This window comes from Achroia grisella, unplaced genomic scaffold, assembly GCF_030625045.1.
Source record: "Achroia grisella isolate CSIRO2021 unplaced genomic scaffold, CSIRO_AGI_Agris_v1 utg11170, whole genome shotgun sequence".
Taxonomy (NCBI): Eukaryota; Metazoa; Arthropoda; class Insecta; order Lepidoptera; family Pyralidae; genus Achroia; species Achroia grisella.
Window position 1 is genome coordinate 26,267 of NW_026712583.1, and position 14,018 is coordinate 40,284.

Sequence of the window (14,018 nt, forward strand, 5' to 3'; positions counted from 1 at the left end):
ACTTGTGACTTGTAGTAAATAAACATCATGTTTTAAGATCAGATACAGCCTATAGATATACATAAGGGCATAACTCTAACAAAAAAAGTTGCTTTGTAAGATTTTTTCCGGTCTACAACATGTATAATTACATCCATACTCACAAATTGTCAAGTTTACAATATTAGTAAGATGTATATTACAATATATGTATGTAAGTATGTATATTACAATACAGTAGGTGGTATTTGCCTGCGTTACCAACAATATAAATTGAGACTTGAAGCTTTTCCAAAACCATTTAAAAGCAGGACATGGCATCGGCTGATAATTTATAATTATCTTTATGAGTTTTTTGACTTTTATACTTTGTGAGAGCACGAAGTAATAATCCGTGTTATGAGCTTATATTTTATTATTACCATAGCTATAATTATGATATGAGTTTGTATGATTTTTCGTAATGTGAATTAATAGTATGCTAGCAATGTAACATGGCAGGTTGACCTCCACGCGGTTCCCCCTGGGAACCATCGTGATAAATTCCTGGTGAATTTGTCACTATGGGCTAACAGTACAGTCATGCTCATCTTATCATCTTCCACTGATGCCCCACCAGCGTAAACTGATAGCACAGGCGGGTGGCATTCCCTGATCATCTATACATACAAATAAAATTGGGGTGTCTGTTTGTAATATTGAAATAACCGTTTTTTACTACATTCATATGAATACAAATACTGTACATACAGCAAAATTACATTTTTTTTAATTTTTGTCTGTCTGTCTGTTTGTTTCGGAAATTCTCTGAAATGGCTGGATCGATTTTGATGGGACTTTTATTGGCAGGTAGCTGATGTAATAAGGAGTAACTTAGGCTACTTTTATTTTAGAAAAATAAAGTTAAATTCCACGCGGACGAAGTCGCTGGTACCGCTAGTCTATAATAAAAAGACCCATTAACTCAGTAAGGCGATGACCTATCTGCGGTCCTTGACAGTTCCTTATTGAATGTGTAAACATCAATCAGTTTGTTCGTGCGAATTGTTAATATAAGACACGTCAGCTGACCTTGTGACGCCGACACAACAGCTGTTCGGAGGTCGAGCCGTTTGATGATCTATTAACGTTCAATTTAGCAAACATCATTCATTTGATGACCCCGATGATCAAGAAACAAGGCGGATAGACTACATACGAATATACGTGATATTATATGTAAAGTTTTAAATTTAACGTCGTTATTATATCTATACGTATAATTAATAAAAGTAACTGCATTATTTACGCATGATCATGGCGGTTAAAACACTGCCGAAATATTGGGAACTAAATAAATATAAAACGTGGTAAGATCCCGTAACTTTTACTAATTATATGTATAAAGTATGGAAAGATTACTAGTGATGTACAAAATTATTGTAATCATTACATAGTATAAAACAAAGTCTCTGTCGCTGTCTGTCCGTCCCTATATATTCAATATTGTCTACTAAGCACTGCTGTGTCTAAACTGTGTCACCCCACCTTACATTTTCCTAATATCATTTAGTATATAAGATCATTATTTCTATGTACATATTGTCAGTTTATTATCATCTGTAATATACATTGTCTCGACCAACAACATCGTATCAAAATCACCTGCAACATGCTTAAATCTTTAAAACTACGCAACGAATTTTGAAGCGGTTTTTTTAATAGATAGAATGATTCAAGAGGAAGGTTTATATATATAATACATGTAATAAAATAATATAATGTATAATAAATAAATATAATGTATAATACAAAGTTCATTTATAGTGTACTATATAAGTACACTATAAATGTAAAAATGTGTTGAGATTTGTCATTTAATCCCGCTTAAGAGATTCGAACAGAAGGTAGGTAGATAAATTATAAGATGGACACCTAATATGTATATACAATATATATTTTTCATTTTTAATGGTCTGATAGGTCCATTACAAATACTATACATTAACAGTAATGCGAAGCGAAGTCCATGAAAAATTATCAATTATTTATTTTTCTCCCGAGCTGATCTGTCCGTTCAAATTGTCTTTGAGTTTTAATCGACTGCCGATTACCGAAGTCACCTTTGCAGTCAGTGAATATACAGAATCTTGTAACATTTTAAGTAGGATTAACTGTACGAAAATATAATATGATATCGTTGCTATTTCAGCACAGATGTGCCAACTGTATGCATTTTGAAAAACATCTTTATTACGGCAATCAGTTTTGAAGGCCCACATCAAAGAGCTGGATTTATCCATCGCTATCAATCACAATATTACACATTGATACACAGATAATGGCATTGAAATTTTCTTTAAAAATTAACCTCTCATTGGTTGTAAAAGACTTTACAATGAGAAATATAAATAGTTTTAAATTGTAAACCTGTTTGTGATCCTTAATCTTTACATAGTATAAAACAAAGTCGCCGTTGTCTGTTCGGTTATATCTTTTTAATTACACAGCGGATTTTAATGCAGTTTACAACAATAGATAGACTGATTCAAGAAGTACATTTATGTATATAATAGATGCGTGTTAATGTATAGAACTAGTCGAGAAATTCAACGATTTATAATGCATCAGAGCGAAGGCGGGCCGATGGCTAGTGAATAAATAAAATAAAGAAAGTCAGATATTGGCTGGTGGTTTTTGGCGTTTATCAAATAACCAGTATCCGTAGAAATCTGGTACATATTTTTATGTCATTATTACTATTTTTTAAATTATATATCGTTTAAATATATTCAATAGAATAAAAATACGAGTCTTTTCTCTTAATAACATTACTTAAGATTTCAGCCATATAGCACATAATGCAATTGTATTTATTTTTATAAATTCAATAATATTTATAAATATCACGAAATTCAAGATGGCCGCGCCGTATAAAATAGGGCGTTGCGTGTTCAATTAAATTGCTTATCAGTATAAATCGAATGTGTATTGCATATTGAGAAATGCCTACAGCATCCCCTTACTTATATGGATTACAAGTTTTTAAATGACACGAGAAAATCGTTTCTGATATAAATTTATGAAGTCATAATATCCGATATTACGACGACTCGATTCAATGTTAAACTGTTATTTATACAGCTATTGAAATCGTGATTATAGTACTTTATTTTTCTTTATATAGTTAATATTAATATTATTAACACCAATGTGATTTTATTTACAACCCTTCCATACTTTAAATAATCAAAATCAAATTGAAAATGTAGGTCTATTACAGACGCTTATGATATGTCAAACCTACCGTCAGTTCGGAATGACTTCGAGATGAGAAGAACTGACATGAAACTCGGCTCTTATTCTTTTTAAATGATCTTGTACATGATTAACAAAACACATATTCATTTTTTTATTTATTTAGAGAGAATATTGTGCAGTACAAGCAGCACCCGTTTACGAGTATGACGGATGATAATCATCATGCAATTTGTCATATACATACAAAGTCCTATCAATGTTTAAGACATCGGCCTATTTTCTTTCACCATCTACTATCTAGTCCAAATTTTATAAGATATTTAAGTAATCATAGAATATAAAATTGTCGTGCAATCTTGTTATACAAGAAAGTTAATTAGGACAGTGTTACCATTGCAAAAAGTACTTAAGCAAATACTAAAGAACAGGCAAAGGAATGTTTTGCTTACATTTAAAAGGCTCTAAAAGCAATTTGAGCACCCAACAAGGCAATAAACCGACTTTTCACAGAGGCAATGACAGGTTTGTACGCATCTCACATAAGGAACTGGATGCTTTTCTAAAGAAAGCATTTATCTATTTCTATTCAAAATGGGTACAGTTGCGAGTTATTAGTGGTAATAACTACTTCGTAAATATATACCAGTAGCAAAGAGAAACAATTGGTGTTAGTTCTAAGAATATAGATATACAAATTAACATACACAACATAGAATAATCTTAGTTCTTTAGGAAATATGGATAAATTTGTTACTGAAAGAAAAGTTAAAAATGATCGGGGCTTTAATCACTTAAATTATATTGTTCATTGTAAAATGGAGGGACTCATAGTGATTCCAAATTCAAATAATATTTAAAAAAGGAATACTAAATACATTTTTTATCTATAGTAAAGTAAAATATAGTAGTCAGTAATCACTAATTCCAATTTCAAATTATATTAAAAATGTAAGGAATATACGTACTAGTATAATAAACAATTTTTTTTAAATATAGATCAAGGCCTCGTCACTTAGCACAAAACAATTTTTGTATGAAACTGTGTAACTATATTATTTTAGAATAATATTTCAGGGTCGTCGCAAACATATAAATTAGGTTTCCTTGTCATAACTCTTAAAAGTAACATTTGTATACACAGAAATACGTTTAAAAAAATATTACACAGAGTACTATAGTTGATTACTCGTAGTCTCTGTCAGAAACAACTGTTATACGAATACAATGACGTATAATGTCATACGTTACATTCTCACGCTGCAGTGAGATTACACGGTGTTTGCATAGGCTTATTCTAGGTTTATTTCTACCTTATTAGGCCTATAAATAGCCCTCGTTAGCTTACAGCATCAAGTAATCAAGTAATTTATGTCTATTCTATATCTAAAGTACTTAAAAAATATGAAAAAAGTTTTAAGAGTTATTTTATTAATTGAAAGATGAAAAATTTAATAAAATTATTCATGTTTATTTTAAATTATTATTCAATACAATTTACATGTTAATTAGTAGACGTTGAAATTTTACAGCCACTATATTAATTATGCTGATATGTAACATGTTGCCAGTTAAAAAAATATTAGGTCTTAAAATAAACTGCTTCTAGTTACGTAAAGGTTGTTATTTTATATATTTATTGCAAACTTCTCTCGACCTGCAGGAATGTGGTGTTATTGGTTGTAAACCACAAAATTGCTCGGTACTATAAAATGTTTATGGCTTACATCCTGGCTCTACTCGGTTTAGATATACGGGTAATGTGGGAACATAGTCTTTAAAATGTAATAGAAATTACTGGATGATATTGTAATGCTTTCATTAAATTTAAATATGTGTTAGTATATACCATTAACTAATTATAAAAGAGCAATAAAACCTAGGTTTTAAGAGTCGTCACCGTCCGAACTGAACCAAAATTGAATTTATTTAAGTATATTTAATGCAACTAAAATAAAAATCTTGCATATTTTAATAAAAAAAATATTAAAATAACGTCCTTCAAAATAAATCTTTGTAAACAATTGCTTCTAAATGTAATCAATGTTGAAAAAAATTGTTACACAGAAAAATTGTTTTACAAAAAATATTTTGAATCTATTGACAAAACTTGAAACAATTTTAAATCGCGGACGGAACAATGGCTTCTCTCATATTACAACGAAATTTTAAAAAATTAAGTAAATTTTGACGCACTAATTGCTCAATCAATTGTAATAAATTTGCTATATAGATAACATCTAGGATGCAGAAGAATTATTATTGAATTCGATTTAGTTTATAAAAGAAACCAAGTTATCAGAGCTATTTTTTTTTATGTTAATCCTTTAACGGAAAGGCAAAGAGAACTGCGCCCATACAGCCATGTCTGCATGTTTTTGATGTTCCTAATTTTGTTAGTTTATTGTTTATGACTTGAATTTCTGAACAGTGCAAATGGAACATTCCCCGAAATCCACCACAGTGAAGAGCGTAGACCGCGCTTCCGCCATCTTTGTTTTCTTCTATCGTTATTAGAGTAAGTTTTTCCCGGCATTTTAGTATGTTGTGAAATGACGTCATAATTACATAAGAATTATATAATTATGTAAATTTATGATTGTGTATTTTATTGATTACGTCGTAGTTTGAATGTAAAAGATGTTTTTATCTCAACTTTATAACCGTTGGTTATCATTATTATATTTTGCCTACTTACATAGATATGTCGCTTATCTGTATAGTATATATGTAAATCTATCGAAGAGTGATTGGTATCATGTTATCATTTCTTTTTATGGAAAAAATTGATATTTCGCACGTGCCTACGTCATTTGTTTTCATACGTAGAATTAAAAAATCAGTAATAAATGAATTTGTGAGTTGTAATACATCGTTTCAAATTCTGGATTTTTTTTATAAACTAACAAATCAAGATCATTAGTGGGTGTAAATCTTTCTTACTATTTTATTTATTTATACAAAAACCATCAACTAGTAATTCGATACTTGTTTTTTCGAATTATTCTACAAAAATATCGTTGGCTTTAACCTGCTTTTCGAATGACACAGTTTATCCCAAGACGCTATCATCCAAATATCAATCATCTGTATAAATAAACAGAGTCTAAATTCCATTAATGTGTATCTAGAAGTCTAGAACTGAAAATTTGTACCTATCGCGGTATTTGTAACAAAATTTTATGATATTGAGGCTTATTACCAAGCCAGAAAGTCTTTTTTCCATGTTCTTATGTTCTGAATGTTTTAACAATAGTAAAAGGTAACAGGTTGTGTGGAATAAACATCGTCTTACAATGAAGATACGTGCGGTTCGACAAGTTCACAAAAAGTATATATATAGTATTATTTGAACATTCCCAATTGATTCATTCTAGAGAAGAATAATGAAGAAGATGAAGACCGGACAGGCACAGCACGTCATGGCTAAATAACGTAAGGCAGTGGTTCGCGATTAGCACTAGATCCTTGTTCAGAACAGCGGTGGATAAAATTAAGATCGCCAACCTCCAGTAGGAGACGGCACATAACAAAGAAGACGAGAAGAAGTACTTCTACTAAAATAAATAAAATTGAAAGTACTTCTAATTATCCACACAAATAAATAAAATAGATCTGTCTGTTTGTAATGTCAAATTAACAGATGTTCGCTAAAAGCGAGAAAATGAATGTTAATGTCTAAAACGGCTGCACCGATTTTTATGCGGACTTTTACATACAGATAGCTAATATTGTAAGGAGTAAGTTAGGCTATTTTTATTTATTTTAATCCAAGCGATCGAAATTGCGGGTAGTAGTTATTTTATTGATTGTTTGTCTTTCCACTTATAATAAAACTAAAAATGATTTTTGGGAACAATCCAACATCTTCTCAATTTTTGTCTGTTAATGGACCAGAATTAGCTTCCGTGAACGAAACCGTAATAGTAATTCTTTAGAAATATATCTAGAACAGATGTCAGTTGATGTCAAGAGATGACTTCTAACAAAAATTATAAAAATAAATAACCCTGGACAGTTAACATGGCGCCATCTAGTCCCGCGGTAAGCAGAGCTTGTGTTATAAGTACTAATAACCGATATAAATACTTAGATTTTTTTTGTAAATATTTACATAATTTATATAGTAAACATCCAGATAGATACAAACAATCTTCCTCATTAATGTAAATGTTTGCACCGTCGAGGAATTGAACTCGCGACTATCGGTGTGCTAAACCGATAGACCACAAAGGCCGTCAAAATACATAACAATAATATTTTTGGCCAATTCATACAGAGATATGATTTTTAAATTTTATATATGTACTCTACATATATAAAATTTAAAATATAACCAAACCCAATAACTTCATACAGATTTTTTTCTAGCATTTATAACCGTGTTAGTAAAAGAAGGTTTCGTGACTCACGTTGCGCTGCAAATGTTTATGACACAACAAAGATTTTTGTGTCCTGAATATTTTTAATTTTAGACCTAACGAACGAGTAAATTCTCTGTTACCTACTTAATCTGGCAAAATTAGGCCTCTGCTTAACAGCAATCTGTAGAATTTGTCAAACTGAACAGGAAACGCCACTACACATCCTATATGGTTCTAGCCCACTCATGCATAAACGAAATATCTCTTTTGGAAAGTATACACTATATCCTGAGGAGATAAAAACCATCGCTCCTAAGGGTATCCTTCAATTCTTGTCCCTGACGCGTCTAGATAGCGAACTTTGAGAAAGAGCGAGCACAATAAATCTATGTAGGTGCAGTGCTATAGGTCTTAGTACCTGACAATAGCCCAAAATCCTCAATAAAACAAAATAGTCTACCATCATTGCCCTCTTAATATTCTGGGGGGACGGGGATTGTTAGTAATATGGACTCATGATCCTATTACTAGCAATATACCATATCAGGGAGGTCAACCTGACCTGACACAGTTCCCTCCGGAAACCATCTCCACTGGTGCCCCGCCAGTGTAAACCGTTAGCGCAGGTGGGTGCATCATTACCGTGCATAAAAAATACTCATTAAGTTTTGGTACAGTATGCTTACGAAAATCTTTTGTTCTTGTTTTAATCTTGTAATAACTACAACTGGTCACACTGATAAGAAATGTAAACCAACAAAGTGCAATTCATGTATTAGACGACAGAGGTTTAGCAGTTTAGTACACCGCATTACTTCTAATGGTCGCGGATTCAATTATCATACAATACAAACCTTTAGTCATGAATATGATTGTTTGTGTTGGTTTGGGTGTTATTTGTATGTACCGAAAAGTAAATTTAAGTGTTTGTATTAGTTATTTGGAATCCATTGCATTATATCTGCTTAGTTTGAGACTAGATGGCGCTGTTTAAACTATTATTATACTACTGTTAACTTATATATGCGACGGAAACGACAAGAGGTCAAATGTATCGCTTTGTCGCCGCGTTTCTTGTAATCAGCGAGTTAAACCGGTGTTAAGGTATATACTTTCTATAAATATGAACTTTCTCTTTAATTGTTTTAATTTCGTGTCATAAAAAAAGTCACTTGGTAAAGTTTGATGAAATTTGAAAAAAATCACTCAAAGGGGATTCAAATCTATTCAGAAACTACTACAATATTATAAAATACCAGCTGACGCGCACAACGTCGTCTACATGACACTAATTATATTTCGCCCGATTTACGTAATATCCTTTTAATTTATAGCCTGTATGTTATTTTAATACATAAGCTATATTACTGCAAAGTTTCATCAAAATTCGTTTTGTACTTTTTGCGTGAAAGAGTAACAAACATCTATCCATACTCGGAAACTTTTTCGTTTATAATTAATTAAAGATTACTGTAGTTAGTAATAATCACAACGGAACCCTCCAAAGGGACCTTATAGTTCAATTACTTGTTTAACACTAAGGTACTATGTAAAAGAAATAATAATTTATACAATTCTATATAATAGTAATTATAATTTCTTTTTAAGTTTTACTAAACCAACCTTTAAAGGCTTGGTAGATTAATTTAGCCTCTCAAAGACTTTCTAATCTATTTTACTTTGATTGAACAATTAGTTCTCTTAATAGTTAGCTATTAACGTGAATTCATTAAGTTCCGACGTACATTCGTGCGATAAATGCAGTTTTTCGCACTCGATTGCAATGTTTTAATTACTTTTTTTCTAGTTACGCCCGCAATTTTGTGCGCTCGGTATTCCGAATTATAAAAGCTTATAACTTTTTGTTCCTACAATGACTGGCTGGAAACAGAAACTATGTAAATATTACGGAAGCTTTATTTGGTACATTGATTTAAGAATAAAAAGTGTAATCTATCACATTCAAAATAAGTATTCATAAACCGCCGGAGCCAAAAGAAGAGAAAAAAAAAGTATTCCTGTTGCTAAGTAACAGTTGATATGTAATGTGCAACTGTATTTAGAGCGAGATTAAATTATATTTTCTGCTATAATGTACTGAATATCTCCATCAAGCTTGCTATTATACATCAGTGAAAACCAAAGTAGAATAGGTTAAGCCGTATCTTAGAATAGCGCGTGTAACGCATAGACAAATATTCTAAAAACATTTTTTTTTCTGGTACAATGTGCACAGGTTTTTTTTATTACTCAATATACGGACATGGCGCTTTCTAAATTTTATTATATATATGCTTTGCTATGTATTAGTTTGTGGTTTAATGATAATTAGAAAGAGATTGTGGTTGATTCTGAGGTCAGCTGATAGATCGTATAGTACAGATAACGTCAATTATTACTTGCGGATTTATTTAGACTTCAAGCCAATTCTATTTGCAACATTATAGTCAGTGCATTTTAACGCTCTAAATATTTGAAATAGAATATTTTCAATGATTTTTCATACATAATCTTCAATGGAAACTTTGACTCACAATTAGTTACTCAAAAGAAAGAATTAATCAAATAAATACAATTCTTCTAAGGTACATTCGTCAAATATTTTTTTTTTAAATAAAATAGACTATTAACTGTGAGAACAGATGAACTTATGTCTTTCAGTTGAAGGGTCAGTTATTATAAGACTAGTTACAAAGGCATGACATCGTAGACCTTCAGAACTACAATATGGCAACTCATGAGGGATATCACAGGTTATTTTACATGAATATAAAAAAAAATTACTCACGTAAACGCCTTAGTCTCCTGCACTTTCGTCGAGTACTGCTTGAACACATCGTATGCAATTTTTGTGTACTGCGTGGATACCGCCAGCAGGTCTGGCTGGTACTCCACTTCCTTCTGCTTCTCCAGATTGGTGGGGTCCGTCACAATGTTGTGTTTGTTCTTGAAACGCTCCAGGATGCTGACGGTCTGCCGTTTGGGTGTTGGCGTCTTCACGCACGTTACGTCATGTGTACATATGTTGCACATTGTTATTTTGGTTACGCTACCGGTCGGAGCACGATGTCGATTGTGCGGGTTGGCTCCGCGATCAGAAATATAAGTCGAGCAAATCTTATCCCCACCAGTGCCGTAAGCAGCGCGTGCGCACGTTGACGCCTGCCGTTGATAAGATTCGTTGAAAAATCACTGATTGGTTTTGGTCACTTATTTATCGTTTGGCTTGTCTATTCTAATTGAGGAAGAGTTTGTGTAAAGTCGTCTTTATCACTTTCAATTATTATTAAATTAAATAAAATTAATTAAAAAAAATATAAAAAATTGACCGATTCATTTCTAAACATTTCTATCGCCAAACAATTTTTTTATTAATAATGATGGATGGTTGCATCCGCCTGCACTTTTTTATAGCATAGGAGACAAACCAGCTTGCGGCTTACCTAATTTTTTTTAACTATTACATCTGTGTGTACGAGAAAGTGGAGTCAAAGTTGTTATTTTTCGGACTCTTCTAATGCTGTTGGCCGCAGCTGGCCTTTACAGCTTCACCGGACGATAAGTCAAAGTTGTCGCGAAGGGGATACAATGTAGTGGTGAATATAAGATTAGGGGGGGAGAGGGGCTGCAAGTAATGTGAACTAATTACTCCATCGCTCGCAATGTACGATTGTTTACTTGTTTGCCACCATCGATGTATAAAAATATATGGTTTCCAGGAATGACCTGTCTCTGGCTCTGTCTATACCTATCTCTGCCCTATTTTAGCCGGCAAATATCTTCATATTGTTGCTTGTATTTTGTTTTTTTTTATAACGGATAAAGTTGTAATGGTGCACCAGGCGTACCGAATTTCCTAAGGATTAAATGCTATGATTTCCATGGAGAATCGCGTCGAGGAGAACCTTACTTGGTACATGGGTGGAGCAGAGCAACTAGTCCCCATTAATGGAAGTAAGAGAATAGTTAGTTATGTGGATTGTTGCTATCAATGTATCATACCACGCGGTTTGCCCTGGAAATCATCGTGATAAATTCCACGTGAATTTGACATGTTCATCTTATCATCCTCAACTGGTGCCCCGGCAACTAAACCGTTAGGGCAGGTGCACCATTCGATTATCATACTAGCGACCAGTCCCAACTTCGCACGAATGTATTACAAATCTTTGAATTTCTCGCCTTGTTTCATTCTATAACCCGCATTTATACATATAAACCTTCCTCTTAAATCACTCTATCTATTGGTGAAAACTGTATTAAAATCCGTTGCGAAATTTAAAAGATATAAGTGTCTAAATGTATAAATTTAAAAGATATAAGTCAGCGGTTGTGAATTTATTTTTACTATGTAAAGATAAAAAGGCCACATTACTAACAATGTTTTTTCCAAAGGCATTTGAAATAGAAATAGAAATAATCTTTATTCAAATAAACTCAATACAAGCACTTTTGAACACTCATATTTTTTATTCTACCACTCATTCGGAACGCAGATTCATCACAAAAAGAATGAGCAAGAAACTTGTGTGTTGCTTGATTGAATAGATGTTTTTTTTATATAAAAATTACACAATAACAAGTAAGAGAGCATAATCATTTCGATATTGATAGAACAGCAAGTTAGCCCTACGAATGGGAACGTATGGGTACCATGATTGGTAGGGAATGATGTCCATGACGCGCTACTGAGCTGTTGACTGCTCAAGCAGGCCGACTTCCTCATTATATTGTCATTAATCTCTTTTAAAATCAGTAAGGGAATACTGAGTCAGAATATTATCTGTACAAGTTCCTAGGAATATTATCGCCAGATAAGATTCACGTACCGGCGCTGTGAACCCCTTAAACCGAAGTATCTTATAAAGACAAAGTACATTTTAACAGTTCAGTTTTTTATAGCATAGAAGATAAGCATGCGGCTCACCTGGTAGGGGATTGCTGCCGCCCATGAGCACCCGCAAAATCAGGAGAATTGGAAGTTCATTGTCGGCCTATTAAGAGGGATTATACTCTTTTCTTGAAGGTTTCAATATCGTACTGGTTCGGAAATACCATTGCTGGAATATGATTTTAGAATGTGGTTGTGTGTAGCAAAAGGTTTCTGGAAAATTTCAGTTATCTTATGCTTGTCATTTCTTATTTTTAACGAAATGAAAATATATACTTTTTTTATTTATTTATTGTAGAATATAATATTACATTTTAAGCTACAATTACATTATAGTTTATGTCTCGGTGTATATTTTACATATTCTTTTACACATAAAAGTAAACCACATCAAATAATAATAGCATATTCACTAAATTATTTTTTCGTCGATCAATATCTTATTGCGGTTTCTAATTTGACCCTATGACGTCAAAGATATCTCTTCTGTCTGTGACGCAAGTACTGGGAAGCCCTAACTTTAAAATGTCTACGGGTTTCTGGGGAAATCCTGATTCAATTTGTGGATACGATATGTGACGGTATGCACGATTTTATATTATTTGAATTGAAACCAAAACCTTTCCTTGTATTTAATTATTAATTAATAGTCTTAGGACAATATACACAGCGTCATCTGGACCCAAGTTAAGCTAGCTATAGCTTGTGTCATGTGTACTAGATAACTGATACAAATATATAGATTATTTTTTTTCGTAAATACTTCATCTACACTCTTAAATTCAGATTCAAATTCAAATTAAAAAATCATTTATTCATGTAGGACATATTAGCCGCTTACGAACGTAATTATTTTTACATTATAATTTTATTTTTTTCCCTACCGTTAGATTTCTTACTACCTTAGATTTTTGTTCCGGTTTTCGAGAAGGCCAAGTATTCGAAATCAAGACTTTTGGGATCTAACTTGGTGTTGTATTACACTGGCTACGATGCTGTGAAGTACACATTTTGTGCGATTTCTTCTAAAAAATTTAACCCATTTTTTACCGTTACTTCATTAGAGCTGTGTAATGTAGTGATTTGCCGCAATAATCGTATAGAAACCAAACGGTACGATGGCAAACGGTTGCGTTGGAAGATTACACCGTTTATGTACGTGCTCCGGTCGTAAACATCGTTTAATTGTTGTACGACATCAAATATTGATGGAAACGTCATGTGTGATGCTGAATGTTTATACACTAGATATAGTATACCCACAGAGCAAATAAACATTACGATTAAAGATAAACTGCCTTTATTCAATTCCAGAAGACTAAGATGTTATGGCTCTTCTCCTGTGATTTCATTAAGGAAGGCAGGCCTGTTTTCGAGGAAGAAACCTTCAAAATGATTATTAGATGCTTGTAAATGCTTAAAATAGTGGTTGCTTAGTTAGGTCTACAAGGAATATTTGGTCCTGAGTGAGGTCGATTAGGTCAATGCCTAATCGATTCAATAATCGAGAACGCCGTGGTTCAGTGTTACAACAGCCCGACTCATAA

General features: G+C 32.5%; 1 protein-coding gene across 1 annotated transcript in view; it reads right to left on the minus strand.

The window, feature by feature from the left end:
* The window catches only part of LOC131850127 (transmembrane protein 205-like), a 28,261-nt gene extending 17,616 nt beyond the window's left edge, over window positions 1-10,645 (minus strand). Inside the window, exon 1 of the mRNA XM_059200300.1 lies at window positions 10,369-10,645. Within this exon, the coding sequence (XP_059056283.1) occupies window positions 10,369-10,613 (245 nt within the window). The 5' untranslated portion in view covers window positions 10,614-10,645. The remainder of the gene's footprint in view (window positions 1-10,368) is intronic.
* Between the last annotated feature and the right edge of the window lie 3,373 nt (window positions 10,646-14,018).